This window comes from Papaver somniferum, chromosome 1 (genome assembly GCF_003573695.1).
Source record: "Papaver somniferum cultivar HN1 chromosome 1, ASM357369v1, whole genome shotgun sequence".
NCBI lineage: Eukaryota > Viridiplantae > Streptophyta > Magnoliopsida > Ranunculales > Papaveraceae > Papaver > Papaver somniferum.
In genome coordinates, this window is record NC_039358.1 from 245,230,544 (window position 1) to 245,247,520 (window position 16,977).

The 16,977-nt window shown below is 36.9% G+C and overlaps 1 protein-coding gene across 1 annotated transcript; it reads left to right on the forward strand.

Moving 5' to 3' along the window:
• Positions 1–12,054: 12,054 nt before the first annotated feature.
• LOC113275640 lies at positions 12,055–15,776 on the forward strand. The gene is made up of 6 exons (XM_026525180.1): positions 12,055–12,424; positions 12,551–13,090; positions 13,168–13,332; positions 13,420–13,611; positions 15,156–15,610; positions 15,690–15,776. The coding sequence occupies exons 1-6, from the start codon at positions 12,055–12,057 to the stop codon at positions 15,747–15,749; spliced, it is 1,782 nt and encodes a 593-aa protein (XP_026380965.1). The 3' UTR covers positions 15,750–15,776.
• The last annotated feature ends 1,201 nt before the right edge of the window (positions 15,777–16,977 follow it).

A 16,977-nucleotide genomic window follows, 5' to 3' on the forward strand; every position in this document is an offset into this window, starting at 1 on the left:
TAGATTAATGTTTGAAAACAAACTATCTCACTCTCTTAACTTTTGTTAGTGTTAATGGTTATCATAACAGATCTTTTTATTAACCTTTAATCTGTTTAGATTGCTATCATGTTAATTTTCTGTCTCTTTTGAAACTATTGAATGAATTATTACCGAATTCTTATTTTAAATTTTCCCTGCAAATTGGAACTTGAGATGGATAGGAGTTATGATCCTTCTAATTCCTCAACAAGTGAGCTAAGTGTTTCTTATGCTGTCCTTATGCTGTCCCTGGATGTGATTCCTTACAGAAATCTTCTCTTTTTGACGGCTTCACTCAAATTGAGATGCTCAGGCAAATGATGAATTTTTAGTTTAGTAATACATCAGGATTTATGTTAGAGAAAGTTGCTGAAATCGTGATTCTTAAGCTATTTGGAAGATTTGAGTTGATCTTGCAATGGTTACTGAGGGGTAAAAGCTAGTTTTAACTAGAACGAAAAAAATATTGAAGCACAACCGTTTCAGGTGGATAATTTAGATGACTAGGGTATACACAAAGAATGTTGTTAGTGTCCCATTAAACCATTACTTGTAATTATAATTTACCCAATACAATGTGCCATAAATGTTAGAAGATTCTTGGAAAAGTTCTCTCTTAGCATCATATGAATCGACTAGCTAATAAGTTTTCTGATAATTGGAGTTGTCTGTTCAGGATAGACTAGCTAATAAGTGTGCATATATTTAGTTTGAATATGCCTGTAGAAAATAGTTTCAGCCGGTTAGGAGATTATCCTAGTTTTCTAACTTCTGCTGTTCTGACGCTGGCCACAAAGGCGATGTCGATACAAGTCGAAGTGGTTACTGATTTTGGAGACAGAGCTAAGAAAAGGCTATAATACCAGCCCGTATTTCCATTTTCTGCATTTAAACTAGTAAATTTATTTATACCAATCCACTTCTGTTCACCTTGCGACAATTTTTAAACTCTTGGACTTGACATTTGCCTAAATAAAAACACTTCTTAATATTCGTTTGGATGGTAAGGATTGTTCATCACATTTTTGTTCACTTATATTTATCACTTGTGCATGAAAGCATTAACATATGTACAACAGTACCTGTGTAATGGTGGAATCCTTTTGTGCAGGAAAGCATCAACTCTTTTTTCATTTCTCTCTGGTGTTGTTACTGGCAGTTATCTTCGAGTTCATAGTTACCGAACTTCGTACTAATTTTTGAATGTTCTAGATTCCAGAATATTTATGAATGATGTTCGTACTTGGAATGAATGATGCATGGTTTTGTAAAATGAATGATAAATTTTGAAACAAATTTATGTGTGCCAGGCTGATGAAGTTATTCCCTGAAATTGTTTGAAACCTCTGTGACCAGGACGTGCTTGCATAAGATACGATTCTTCATTGGTTCCGCTAAGGGTTAAAACCCCAAGGGAAGGTGAGCAGTTGAGATTTCACTTGCTAGAAAACTCACAAGGTTTGATGTGATGTCCGTCATTTATTTTTATCACTTGGGTAGGCAGGCATTAGCATATGTACAACAGTAGTTGTGTAATGCCGGAATCCTTTTAACTTAGTTTTTTTCTCTTTGGTGTTGTTACTGGAAGTATTCTTTGGGTCCCTAGTTACTAGACTTCGTACTAATTATCGGTTGTTCTACTTTCCTAGTTACTGAAGTTCATACAAATTTTTGAATGTTCTCAATCCCAGAGATGTTATTTTTATTTGTAGGAAGTTATAGGAAAGATAAAGCTGCTGGTAATGATGATTGCAAGTCCATGCCAACTGCACCTTCTACTAGCTAGTTTTGAGTTTTGTTAATTGAACCAACTGTAACAAAAAATGTAACCAGTTTATGCATTCAAACAGAGTTCAGTAAATACATTTTGTCACTTACTGCTGCCATTGGTATTCGTGTATCGCAGTGGATAACTTACTATCATCTAGCGATAATTCATGAATTTTTATAGAGTTACTTACTGCTCTTAATGTTCTTTGTCATGTTCTGTAAAATTCTTTTGTGTTTCTTATTCGTTCCTTTTTCGTTATTAGATGAATTTGGTGCAGTAAAATAAGATTTGGGGACCTGGCTAACGTTAATCTTGATTTTCAGAATGCGGAGAGAATTGGATAAGTCTTGGATGTTTGAGAATGATAGGTTTGGTCAAGTATACAGAGATGGGGTAAAAAATTTCATTAAATATGCATCTACATATGGTCCTTGGAAAACCCTTTGTCCTTGCCCATGTTCTAGATGTCTAAATGGGGGTCGTCTCGATATTAAGGAAGTGCAACAGCATTTGTACGAGTATGGTATCGACAAGTCGTATATCACTTGGGTCTTTCATGGTGAGAAGCAGCCGGTTAATAATGTAATGAGTCGTCCAGTAGAGAGTGTGTCTAATGAGCAAGTTAGAGAAGATGTATTTCCAGATTTGACTCCTTTTATTGATGCTGCATTTGAAGTTCATCGAAGTAATGGTGGTGGTGTTTTTATCGATGATGCGAATGGGACACAGGATGATAATGAGGAACCATTCGAGTTTGAACCAGATGCGCAAAAGAGACACGAAAAGTACAAAGAATTGGCTGAACAGAAATTGTATCCTACTTGTGAAGGCAATGTTAGTACACTATCGGCGATCGTGGAGCTGCAGAATTTAAAGAAACAGTTTGGAATATCAGGTAATTGTGTGACCAAATTGTTGGAAATGATAAAAGGGTGGTTACCAAAAGAAAACACGATGCCCAGTAGATATACGGAAATGAAGTCGATTATGTTGGGTCTGGGTATGAAATGTAAGGCTATTCATGCGTGCCCAAATCATTGTATTTTGTACTATAAGGAGCATGAAGATGCAACAAGCTGTCCGCAATGTAAAGAACCAAGATTTAAGGTCAAACAAGGGAAATTTGGGGGCCAAAGAAGACAAAGGAACCTTCGCTGGTGCTGAGACACTTTCCCGTTGGAGAAAGACTTAAGAGATATTATGGTACACCTTGGATATCTGAAGCAATGACATGGCATGATCGAGCTGAAGTTTCTAGTGAGTACATGCGTCATCCGATAGATTCACATCAGTGGGCTTTAGTGAAAAAGAAATTTCCAGAGTTTGCAAAGGAGGGCAGAAATGTGTGGTTTGGAATTGCAACTGATGGGTTCAATCCTTATGGTACGCAGAATTTAAGCTGGAGTTGTTGGCCTGTGATATTGGTGATGTATAATCTACCACCTTCATTGTGCATGAAATCTGAGTTTCAAATAATGTCGTTGTTGATCCCAGGGAGAAAGTCGCCGGGACAAGACATAGATGTGTTTCTACCACCACTAGATGAACTGAATGACTTTTGGGAGAATGGAATGAAAGTTTATGATGCCCACCGGAAGGAATACTTTCTACTTAGAGCTTGCCTAATGTGGGGGATTCATGACTTGCCAGCACAAGGTGTTTTGTCCGGATGTACTACTCATGGTTATTTTGCTTGTGTTTGTTGTGCCGACAAGACAAGAAGTGTTCATTTGCCTTATGGTAATAAGGAGGTCTATCCTAATTATAGGATATTCCTTAAGGCTGGCCATCCATTTAGAAAAAAGGGTGGGCACTTGGGTCTAAGTAAAGATGAGTTTAACTTTGCTCCAAAGCGACTGACTGGAGAGGAGTCATTAGAAAAATTATCTCTTGTGGATTACACACCTGGTAAGTTAGTAAAGAGAAAAACAGCAAAGAGAAAGAGATACGATCCTGATAATGACAACGTTGAAGATAATCAAATCACTGGTGCATTCTACAAGAAGTGTATTTGGTGGGATCTTGAAGTCTATCGTATGCTCTATTTACGGCATTGTGTTGATGTAATGCACACCGAAAAAAATGTTATGGATCACATAATGGAGACAATCTTCGATTAATAATAAGTCTATGAATTCATGGAATGCACGGAAGAGTTAAATAAACTAGGTCTCCATTGTGGACAGTGGACTACACAAAATCGTATTACTGGAGCTGATGTAAACCAACACCGGTGTTTTGTTCTGAGCAAAGAAGAAAAGTCTGATTTCTGCAAGATTCTTAAAGATCTAAAACTTCCTACTGGTTTCTTCGTCGAAATTGTAACAATGTTATGAAAACTCTGAGTATCAGTAGCTTGAAATCCCACGATTATCATGTCATTATGATGTATTTGCTGCCAGTTCTACTTCAACATGCTTTTCCTCGCCACAAAGAGTTGCGAACAGCACTTCACCAAATCAGTTTGTATTTCAGAATTTTGTGTTCTAAAATCTTGTGTAAAAGTGATCTCGAAAAGGCTCGATTCATGGTTGCAGAGGCAATGTGTATGCTTGAGAAGTACTTTCCAGCTTCCTTTTTTGATATAAGTGTCCACAATATGGTTCATTTGGCAGACGAGGCTTTGATTTGTGGACCCGTCAGGTTTCGGTGGATGTATCCTTTTGAAAGGTGAATTGTTCATTTAGTCATGTGGTATTGGTTATTAGGTATATACCTAATCTTTTATTTTGCTGATATATACATGTGCAACTGAAACAGGGCAATGAAGGACTGCAAAAACATACCAAATAACAAAAGATACATTGAAGGGTCTATTTCAGTGTCCCGTCTTTTACAAGAGTCTGTTACAGGTGCGATGGAGTGCATGCCAAATGCAAGCGCTGGAAATCACAAAGCTACTTGGGAAGCCTTTTTAAGACCAGATTCGGAGTTCAGTGACGTAGGTCCTATGCTTAAAGTTAAAGATAAGGAAGTGACCCTAACCAACGTACAATTTGTACAAATACGTAGGTGGGTACTCTTTCGATTAAACCCTCCAGGTCTTGACGCCTATTATAGGTATGTTTTTGCTGCACTGTATATTTTTTTTCAAATTCACTAACGAGAAGTAAACAAAATGTTGCTTGAATATTGATATGGTTTATGTTACTTGTAGGGAGTTTTGTGACACCCTCTTACCCATCTTAGATTCTACTGGTAAGGAGGTCACTGTCGATGAGGTAGAAACACAAACAAAGTTCATTCCATGGTTGGTTGAAAAGGTATGGCTTCTATGTATCTTGTTTAGATTATACAGATGTGGACACCTTAGTTTCTCTCCAATGGAAGCCTTAGTTTCAATCTAAGCCTTGGTTGACTTTTGTTATTTTCATTTTGTATAGCTAGTGCAAGAGAAAAAAACAGATTCGGTTTTGTGGAGATTGGCACAAGGTCCTGTTGGAGGAGCGACAGAGTATATAAAATATCGTGTAAATGGTTTTGTGTTTTCTCCTAGGTCTTATGAAGAAGACCATGAGACCCAAGATAGTGGTGTCTGCGTAGAGGCATACACCACGTTTAGGAGGAACAAAGGTGATGCATCTCCTGAAACTCACCTATCAAAGTGGTATGGACTGATTAAACAAATCCTAGAATTGGACTATACCACTTTTCATGAGACTGTGTTCTACTGTGACTGGGTGAAGGTAGGCAGTGGAATCAAAATTTGTCCAGATTCTAATTTGGTTTTGGTAAAGTTGAACAGTATGAGAAGTTCCAGTAAAATATATGACGAACCAGCAATTCTAGTGGAAGAGGCAAGCCAGGTTTTTTACTCCAAAGATTTGAAAAGCTCTGATCAGTGGGTTGTTATTCCTTCACCAATGGGGTTAACGATAAAGGTAGACGATCTTGAGAAGCCTAGTCCCGGCAGCTTTAAAAATGTTCTTGTCGATGAACCCCATTTGGCTTGTTTGCTTAATGTTTATGGTGCCAAGAGGCCAAGAATGGTGCCAAGAAGACGAGAATAGCCACTGTGTAATTGCATCGAACAGGTAACCTTTGGATTGACCAACTGTAACCAAAAAGAGTTCTGTAAAATCATTTTGAGGACAGATTTTTGTTTAACGAGCTTCAAACAGAGTTCAGTAAATAAATTTTGTGGAAAGGTAACCCAATATTTGATTAATGGAATTAATTTATTATATTTTGATGAAATTTTGAAAAGTTAGGACTTTATGATTTTATCATGTTTATAATATGGTAAAGTAAGAAATGTGGCAACTTTGCCGCCTTCAAAAAACGGATCTGTCTCAGAAACTCAGGTTCAATGAGTACTCGATTTGGAGATGGAATTCTCATTCGGGTGAACTGAATAATCAGATTCTGGCTCAGAAACTGAATAATGACTCGAAATCTTCCGATTTTGTACAATTACTTCAATTTCCTCACATCTTGTTTTACAAATGGATTCCTGAATAGAAATAAGACTAATGACTCGAGATCTTCAATTCTAAGAAAATCGGATTCCTGTCTCAGAAACTGATTAATGACTCGAGATCTTCTGATTTTGTGCACTTAGTGTTATTATCCAACGAAATATACGAAGTTTCTAACGAAATCGGATTCCTGTCTCAGAAACTGATTAATGACTCGAGATCTTCTGATTTTGTGCACTTAGTGTTATTATCCAACGAAATATCGAAGTTTCTAACGAAATCGGATTCCTGTCTCAGAAACTGATTAATGACTCGAGATCTTCTGATTTTGTGCACTTAGTGTTATTATCCAACGAAATATCCGAAGTTTCTAACGAAATCGGATTCCTGTCTCAGAAACTGATTAATGACTCGAGATCTTCTGATTTTGTGCACTTAGTGTTATTATCCAACGAAATATCGAAGTTTCTAACAAAATCGGATTCCTGTCTCAGAAACTGATTAATGACTCGAGATCTTCTGATTTTGTGCACTTAGTGTTATTATCCAACGAAATATCAGAAGTTTCTAACAAAATCGGATCCGTGTCTCAGAAACTGATTAATGACTCGAGATCTTCGATTTTGTGCACTTAGTGTTATTATCCAACGAAATATCGAAGTTTCTAACAAAATCGGATTCCGTGTCTCAGAAACTGATTATTAATTCGAGATCTTCTGATTTTGTGCACTTATGTTATTATCCAACGAAATATCCGAAGTTTCTAACAAAATCGGATTCCTGTCTCAGAAACTGATTATGACTCGAATCTTCTGATTTTGTGCACTTAGTGTTATTATCCAACGAAATATCGGAAGTTTCTAACTGATTAATGACCATTGATTAAGGGAAGTAAAATATCTTTAGCCCTCCATTCCATATTGGATCCGTATGAGGGAAGTTAGAGGATTATTGACCATTGATTAAGGGAAGTAAAATGAATGGTAATCTCTCCATTCCATATTGGATCCGTATGAGGGAAGATAGAGGATTATTGACCATTGATTAAAGAAGAAAGTAAAATTAATGGTAATCAAATAGATAACGTGGCTCTTTGTTTTACCACATCTCTTTTCATTAGCCAAAACCGAAAGTTCGAGAAACACAGAAATCCCAAAATTTCCCCCATTCTCTCTTCTCCCGCTCCAAAAATCCCCAAAATTTCGTTTCCCACCAAGATTTTCCGCCAAATCACTCTGAAATTTTAGAATGATTTCAAATCTTAGTTTTAGTTCCCCCCTTCTCTTTTCTCTTTTCTATATAATCCGGTCTCTAGACTTGATCCAATTTTTTCCAAGAAACTTAGGGTTCCTAAGCCTGTATATCTTTCAAATCAATTCTCACAATCGCTGCTCTCTAAGGTAATATCATGAAAACCTTCTTTTTGTTTATGTTTCACATCATCAATTTCTGCTATGAAGATTTGATATTAGGGTTTCAGTTTAGTTTTATCAATTTCATGATAATAAGATTTTTCATATTCTCAATTTCAATTTCAGTTTCAGTTTTATATTAATTTCAATTTCAATTTCAGTTTGTTTGAGTTTTGGGTTTTGGGTTTTGCTATTAAGATGTTAGGGTTTCAGTTTATTTGAATGGATTTGGGTTCTGTTACTAAGATTTTAGGATTTATGTTTGTTTTTTGTCAATACCCACATTTTTACTGTTTTTTTCTCTATTTCTATTACAGTTTTTTGGAGATTCATTAGGGAGGGAGGCTGAGTTTTCGGTGAGTTCCTTCACCATACACAACCCTTTCTTGCTTTTTCCATCTTCACACTCTAATTGCTTATACTACGGTACACAATGCTTTCTTGTTTATAAATGAATGTTGAATATTAGTTGCTTTATCTATTTGAGCTCTTGGAAGCTATAAATGTTGAGCATATTGTGAGTATCCAAACACTTGCTGACTTTCTTGATGCATGAGTAGAAGTTATTGGTTTGTATGGTGACGGTCTGAACAGATTTGGAGAATCCTTTACATATTTCAGGGGAATTATCATTTATCAACTAATATCGCTACTCAAAGCTCACAACTGAGGACATCTCAGTCAATACCCACATTCCATATTGAATCTTTGGATTTACTGTTTTTGGATTTCTGTCAATACCCACATTTTTACTGTTTTTGAAGTTTGTTTTCCTTTTCTTATGCAACATTGGTTGGTTTTTCTGTTTCTTCTTTTTACATGAATTGAGTTAATTTTGTGAACCTATGGGTCTATTATGTTTAGTGGTAGTGTTTGAGGAAATTTGGTTTTGTGATTCTGTTTATTTTGGGTTCTTGTTACGGATATGCTTGTGTTTAGGTTTCAATGTTCTGTTTATTCTCCTTCATTTACTTATATTTTCTAGTACTGATAAAGTCTACGATTTAATGTTCTTATAGTTTTTCTCTGTGTTGAATGCAGATGGATACTATTGAAGCCTCTAATAGTGTGCATTCAACTGTTTCTTCACCACAAACTAGTGATCCTGCTTATTCTTCTTCAGCGACTGAAACTAATGTTGTTTCTAAGTCAAAGTTTATGGTAACGGTTAATTTGTATGGGAGACCTGTAGGTGACAATGCAGACAAATTAGCTACTCGGGCTGTCAAACTTGTCCGTGCCTACTGTCCAGTCAAATATGTGGATTGGAGGCAGGTTCCGGATAACTTCAAAGAAGATGTGTGGTTTAAGTTGTTGGTATGTAATCTATAGTTTCTTTCTTTTTCTTCTATCATGGTTTTATGAATGAATGGCTTGATGAATCTTGTTGATTTTTGACTTGAAACTTGTTTATTTCAGCAAGAATTCGAGTTCAATGTGCCAAATCATTTAGCCAAGATGATTGTTATGGGGTCTCTTCCACAGAAGTTCAGGACATATAAACATGATCTAAGAACTGGTCCTCTCCTAGGCAAGGTCACTATGCAAGAGAAGTTAGATGCACGTCCTGTTGATTTTGACTCGGATTGTTGGAAAATTTTTGTCGAGAATGAGAGCATACCTGGTATTAAGGAAAAACATGCCAAATATTCAGAAAATCAAAAGAAGAGGACCATACATCACACCTGTGGTCGAGAGTCATATGCAAATAAAATCCACAAGATCGTAAGTACATCATATTGCACTTTGACACTAGTTTAATGTTAATTGTTTATACTTATCCATATAATGTATGTACAGGCTGTAAAGGAAGGTTTGGTAGCTGAGGCTGCACGAGGGCTTGCTTGGATGGATGGCCATGTTGGGAAAGATGGAAAAGTAAATCCTTCGGCTGTTGAGAAATATGTGAGTATAGTTGGTCATGTTGAATGAAGCTCGTAGTTTACCTATTTACTCTGAAATTAACACACGTTGTTCAATGTATGTTAATAGGAGCAAGTAAAGGCTGCTAGAGCTAAGAGGAAGGAGCTAATTGATGCAGGATTGGTATCCGCTTTAGACTTTGAGAATGATGAGATTGCTGAAGTCTTTGGACCTGACAAATGCAAAGCTGGTTTGTTGGGTTATTCTCCACTTGTCTCGAAGAAGCAAGCCTTATACGCAAGTGTTGCGACCGCGGTTATGAATGCAAACACAAACCCCACAATTACTGCGCCAAGGACTGATCATATGGTTGAGGCTCTACTGCCAAAGCATACTGAACTAATTACTAATGTGAGCATTTACAAGTTCTGTTTTTGTTTGGCATTCACTAGAGCAATAGAGCCAGGGCACAAAAATTAGGCTTATTTTTGAAACACTTAATAAAAAATCTGTATGCAAGTTTCCTCTTATACTCTTGCACGTATTTAAGTATTAAAGGATAGGGGGGGTGCTTTCTTATTTAGGGGATTCACTGCCTTGTAAAAAACTGTGTTCTTTTTGAGTTATGATTGCATATCTGTAGCTGTCATTATCCAAGCAATTAACTGTTTTCTCTGTTGTTATAGGTTGTGCTGCAAGTTATGGCAAAACAACAACAAGACCAACATTCTGCCAGCACAAACCCAGTTGTTGGTGGTGTAGAAGATCCTAATGGAAATCAATTTGTGCGCCTTTACAACAGAAAAAGGGAAATTGTTGCCACAGGTTATGTTGTGTATGGCATAGATGGAGAACATTGTGAGGGACTCTTAGTGCAACCAGAAGAGAGAAAGGTATGTCTTGAAACCATCGAGGATGGTAACTGTGCTGTACCTGACAGTCCTCAAGGTGATCGCTTTTATTTGAAAGAGTATGTTGCAAATGAATCAGTAATTTGGCCCGTGTCTCGTATCGAGTTTGTGGATTCTACCCATGAATGAAAACTTCTTGAGTAACTACTTTTTGTGAAGTGGAAACAGTTTATGGAGTCTTCCCATGAATGAAAGCTTCAATAACTACTTTTTGTGCAGTGAAAACATATCCTGCTTGGAGGAGCACACTTTTTGTGAAGTGAAAACTTCTTTAGTACCTATCTAATTTTCAGTCTGTAATTTGTAATGTAATTGGGTAACTACTGCTCCTTGTATATAATCATTATGGTTCTTAATATATATATTTTATATATCCAGTGTTCAATTCTTTAAATTGAAGCTTAAAAAGTAATTTTATGGGTACTGAATATTGTCAGTCCCGGCTACCGGAAGCCGTCGTCAGTTCCGGCGACCGGAAACTGTCAGGCCGGAAAAGTGCCATTTGTTAGGTATCAGACCTAACAAATTTTCTAACAGAAATAATGTTACAAACGTCTAGAACCAAAAAACACATGTCATTTTTCTATTGGTCATTTTAATAGTAATAGAAAGAGTTAGCAACGGTTGTAACATAATATTTGCATTACAAAGTAAATATGAAGAGTAAAATATAAATAGTTAGGATAAATATTGTAATGAACTTAAAGTGTTAGTCTATTTAATTTTCCTAATGGATTAAAAGAGTGATGCAAAATTCTCACACATTATATTACCCCCTATCGATAACCATTTATTTTAGTAAGGGAAATTAGCTTCTATTTTTTTGTAATGCTTTTTTTCAATAAGGAAATCCTTGATTTGGTGTAGTGTTTTGACCAAACCATAGTAAGTTACAGCAGAGCCAAAATCCTTAGTGGTGGCCAAAAAAAACAGTGCGATGACCAGGGCAGTTTATTATTACGACAGAACAATCAAAACATCTCTTGTGAGTCTTAGTTACAGATTCCACATGCTGCTAGGGGTAGGGCTAACCAAAACATCCATATGATATGAGGTGTATTTCAGAAACAACCTTATCAAAAAAATCTAATTTTGTTCTGATTCTTTTCATTTAGTGTCCATTTTATTCCCTGGATAATGGATCCAGTTCCGGATCCGAGCTACCAAACGTGAAAATGTATATCGCGGGACCGAGATATTCCCTCTCACTTCAGCTGCAAGCAGATGGCATAATAACCGGCGAAGTCCGTTGTTACGACTAAGGCATGAACGGTCATTTGGAGGTGGGGACATTTGCCACCCCCACGGCCCCAATGTTGCCACTGATTGTTGTCTATTGTGTCAGCTTTTAGTACTTGCACATCTTGGACATCCGAAAACACTTGGACTTGAAGGGTTTTATTTTACGTTCCTTTCTTTTCCTTGAGGGTTTATGTTTTTACTTTATAGTATTCATAGTTGAAGAGTTGAAGTCATCTAGATTCCAGACCTTAATAGTTTAAAGTATTTATAGTGTCTTAATGTTTCATCATTACCACCTCACTCTCCATTGAATCTTTCTTTTTAATTAATTTTCATCCAAAACTTCGAAAGCTAAAGTTTAACAGCTGGTATAATTTTATTATACTTAAAAAAAATTTTGATCAATACCAATCACTATGTCAACCACTAGTACTTCTATTGTAGGTGATGATCATCGGTTGCACGATACAATAATGCTTTCTACACAACATATTGTAGCCAGTATCGAAAGAGTTGAAGCAAGCTGTGCTGGTATACAAGCTTTGCTTTGTAAAGTTGTTGAATCTCAAGCCCAGAATCAACAACAACACGCACATAATCAACAGCAGCAAGCGCAGAATCAATTCCAAATGATGGAGATGTTAAAGATGCTAGCAAATAATACAAGTATCAATAATGCTGGTATTTGTAATGAGGCTGCTTCAGGAATTAATGTCATCCCTAATGAACAAATTCGTCCTGGTATTCCTGTCGAAAATGAACCACCGGAAATCAATGAGCAACAAGGTACATAGATTTAGCTAATTCTTTTTTTTTCTTTTGTGTATGTGTGTGTCAGTGTGTTAAACTTATTAATTATATACTTCTCTGTTTCTCATTCTCTTCTTTCTGCTCCTTTAATGTCGAATTAAGAAGAGGTTACTCAGGTGAACCCAGAAAATAATGAATTTAATTATGATGGATATCTCCCCATAATAGAAGCAATATGGGCACAAGACTGGAAAAAGGCAAAGGAATATCTACATGATCATCAAACTATCCTAAAAGAAATTTTCCTGACAAGAGATTCGAGGAAGGAGATTCATGCTATTCTCTATACTGCTCAATGTAACCGCCAGTACACGTTTCTGGACAAGTTTTTGGAACTGGTGCCGCCAAAAGCACTTGAATATGTGGACCCAGCAGGAGCTACAATATTGCATCTAGCTGCGATGTCCGGTGGAATAAAAGTAGTTAAGTCGCTGGTGGAGAAGAATCCCAACTTGACACAAGTATGGTCCAATAATGTAATGCCAAGTGTGCCCCTTGCCTTCGCGTCCAGAAGTGATAGAGATGGACAAAAGGAGGTGATAGAGTATCTTTACTCTGTAACTAGAGATGAGGACCCAAGTCCATTCTCTGGTCTACATGGTTTTCATCTGCTAGGAAGTTTAATATCGTCCGATATGTACGGTACGCAAACAGAAAAATCCCCGTGATAGAATTAGCATTGAAATTTAGCTCTTTTATTAACAAAGTCTGAACTATAGGTATGGCATTATCCGTATGCCAACGGTTTCCAGGATTGGTTAAGGAAATAATGGATGGAGATGATGAAATTGGTCTGCCGCAGCTTTTAAATTGTATTGTGGAGAGGCCGTTTGCATTTTTAAGCGGGTCAAAAATGAAGCGCTGGGAACGCTACATCTATACAGGTTAGTTGTCTCATATCTACCTTTTGTATTCTGGTACTCAGCTGAATGTGATGGTTATATAAATTAATCAAAAGTTGATTGACGCAGTAATTGGAGTGGACATGGGTAGTCCATTCAACGGTGGCATCGAACGTGAAAAACAAAAGGTTAGTTTGGAGAGCACCATCAAAGAAGACGAAGAGAATCCTCGTGGTGCCTCAAAATACTCCTCCACTGGTAATAATAATAGATCCATAACCAAGTGCATCTCATTCTACTCCAGGCTCTACATTACAAAAGGTATTTTTCCTAGTTCCTACACTTACTCTTATAAGACTCTCAGTCTGCAAAATGCAGCATTAACATCAAATACCTAGGTTTAGTGGACATAAATTGTTTCTCAGTTTTTTTCCGGCAACCCATGGAACTGCTACCACACACCCACTTTTCATTTCGCCAGCATATCTGAATCTGCCCACACCTTCGTCCCTATCCATAGAGGGAGGGGTCATTAGGAGAAAGATAGACACTTCACTAATGATTATTCTTTAACAAACTAAAGTACTGAGCTTTACGCACGTTATACCCATATATAATTGAAGGAGAACGAATAATCGTATTCGTAATCCAAGGTTAGAATTATACCTGCTAACACTCACTGTTTTTTTTTGAGAGAGAAAAGGGGTGGTGAAAGATTCATAAAAGAAAAAAAGTACAGTAAGAAGGCGCCTAAGCGCATACTAGGGGAAGCAACAGCAACCCAACCAAAGAAAAAAACAAAGAAGGCCCCTAAGCGCATACACTAGGGGAAGCAAAAGCGACCCAAACAAAGAAAAAAACACAAAAACTAGGCAGAAGACCTAATCTAACAAAGCTACCAACAACCTAATGAGAGACTTTCTATTTCTTTTTCTTAGCTGGGGTTCTCTTCCCCCTACCAAGATCTTCATTACAAGAGACTCCTGGCCAAAAAAATTTGGCCTGCTCCTTCTCAGTTTTAGAGATGCCCATATTCTTAGCATCTTTGGTAACGCTCTTAAGAATGTGCTTGTATTCTTCGGGTTGGATTTAATGACTCCAAGTTGAGCATTGAAATCTGTTGAGATTATTAGTCGCACATAGTATGGCCAATATAGATCCTGAGGCTTATAAACCTTTAGAGCCTCTCCACTCATTGCCAATTGGTTTTGAGTTGGATGCTCGTATTCTAACATGGTATCAGAGCATGCTATTTGTGTCGAGTCGTTTGGCTGTACCTTTACTCCGCGTCATCCGATTTATTTGTCCACGTGTTAGATCCAACGAGGCTACACGTGAGGGGGTGTGTTAAGATTATTAGTCCCACATTGTCTGGGCATCTAAGATCATGCGGTCTATAATCTCTTAGGGCCTCTCCACTCATTGCCAATTGGTTTGCCAATTGGTTTTGAGTTGGATACCCGTATTCTAACAATCAATTAGCCTTTTGAAACATTCAAGGGTATTATCTTTATCTGAGACACTTCCTCAATTGTTTTTGTTTTCTTCGTACCTTGGACAGCAATTGTCTCATTCATTTTCTCTACTCCCATATTTTCCTTGTCCATTTCATTCTCTGATTCCCCTGTAGGATCTATCTCTTCAGAGGCCAGGCCATCTGTATTCTCCACCACTTCCAAGTTGGAAGGAAGATCATCCACTCATTGTTAACCTAAGGATAATCTTAATGATGTTGCCTTACCTTGGACTTGTTTTTCATTGTTATTTCAGTGCCTCCTATCAAGATATTCATACCTTAGGATAATTTAATGGATAATCTTAGGCGTGTTGCTTTACCTTGGACTTGTTTTTCATTGTTATTTCAGTGCCTCCTATCAAGAAATTATACGAACAAAAGTTGATGCACCAACAAGTCGTTGCCCTGACGAGGTATTTATTAGGACTACTTAGTATGAAGGCAATAGATGTAAAAAGCGTTACAGACATATTTCTTGAATCTAAGCTGTTGGAGACAGCTATGAAGTTCGGCACCACAGAATTCGTAATGGAATGTTTACTGATATTTCCTTTCCTGTATTTCAAAACTGATGATGGAGAATTGGGACACACATTGATAAAGTTGGTTGTCCGCGAGCGGAATGAAATGATATATAATTTCATTCATATTCTAAAACAAAGATGCTCGTTGGGTATATTTTCTGATCTCGATGATAAGGATAACAGTATCCTTCATTTCAGTGCTGAGTTACCTCACAATAGAGGACTCCGTGATATATCTGGTGCCGCATTTCAAATGCAACGAGAAATACAATGGTTCAAGGTAAATATACCTTATTATCAACGTTTGAGCATACTTCTAATTTTATTGTACTTATGCAATCTTAATTTATTTTGTCTAGATGGTGGAAAATACAATGATACAGAAAGATAGGTTTGTAATTAAGAAACGAAGATGGTAATACTGCTCACTTTCTGTTCACGGAAAATCACAAAGACTTGATGGAAAAAGGAGAGAAATGGATGAAAGACACGTCGACATCCTGCATGGTAGTAGCGGCTCTAATAGCTACTGTTGCATTTGCAGCTGCTATTGCTGTGCCAGGGGGTAATATTAGCGATGGCAGTAGTAAAAAGAATGGTCTGCCCGTTTTCTTGAACAAGGATTTATTCATGTTTTTTGCGATAGCAGATGCCTTAGCACTTGTCTCCTCGATCACATCAGTGTTAATGTTCTTGGCTGTATTCACATCACGGTATTCAGAGGAAGATTTTCTAAAAGCCTTACCACAAAAACTAATAATAGGTCTTGCAACACTATTCCTATCGATGGCCAGCATATTAGTTTCATTTGGAGCAGCTTTTATACTTATTCTTGGACAACGGTTTCATTGGGCTTCGATAGCTATATCGCTCTTGAGTTGTGTTCCAGTTCTTTTGTTTGGTTTTCTGCAATTCCCATTGTTCGTGGAAATGGTAAGTTCTACATATTGGCCTACAATCTTAGGGAAACAAGATTATAGTATTTTTGAGACATATTTTCCGAAACAAAACTGGAAGGCGCTTTTGGAAAGTAGACAGGGAGCGCTACAGAAAGGGGAACTATAAATTAAACCACGCAAAGAATCTGACATCAACAAACAAATGATCGACTAAGGAAAATATTCGTGGATTTAGATCATAAGAAGAAAGTTCCCTCAAGCACATAATTTATATCTTTTTTTTTTTTTTTTTGAAGAATATACGTCATATCTCTTATCAGTGTTGTAAACGGGTCGTAAGTTTTCTTTTCTTTTTTCTTTGCAAGCGTTTCTAACTATTCGTGGATAAATTCATTTTATATTATTTAGAGACTCTAGATCTAAACGCTGGATGCGCCTGCCCTTCTGTTTGAAAAAAATAATCAAACTCTTCAACCGTTCAATAATTTTGTAGTTGAAGTGAAAAATAATGTAAAAAAGAAAATCAATCATCATCCATATTCCTTTCACACCCCCAAAGGTCTGAGGTTATCAACTAAAAAATTATAAAAAAATAGTGCAAGTAGCTAATATTTACATCAATTACTACAGACACGGGGCCTTTAAAAGAAAACGGGAATTACACTGAGAAATTCTTTCAACTTCTTAAGTCCAATTGCAAAGCTGGAAGTCTCCATGTATGCTGCCATTTTTGTCATCTCAAATATCG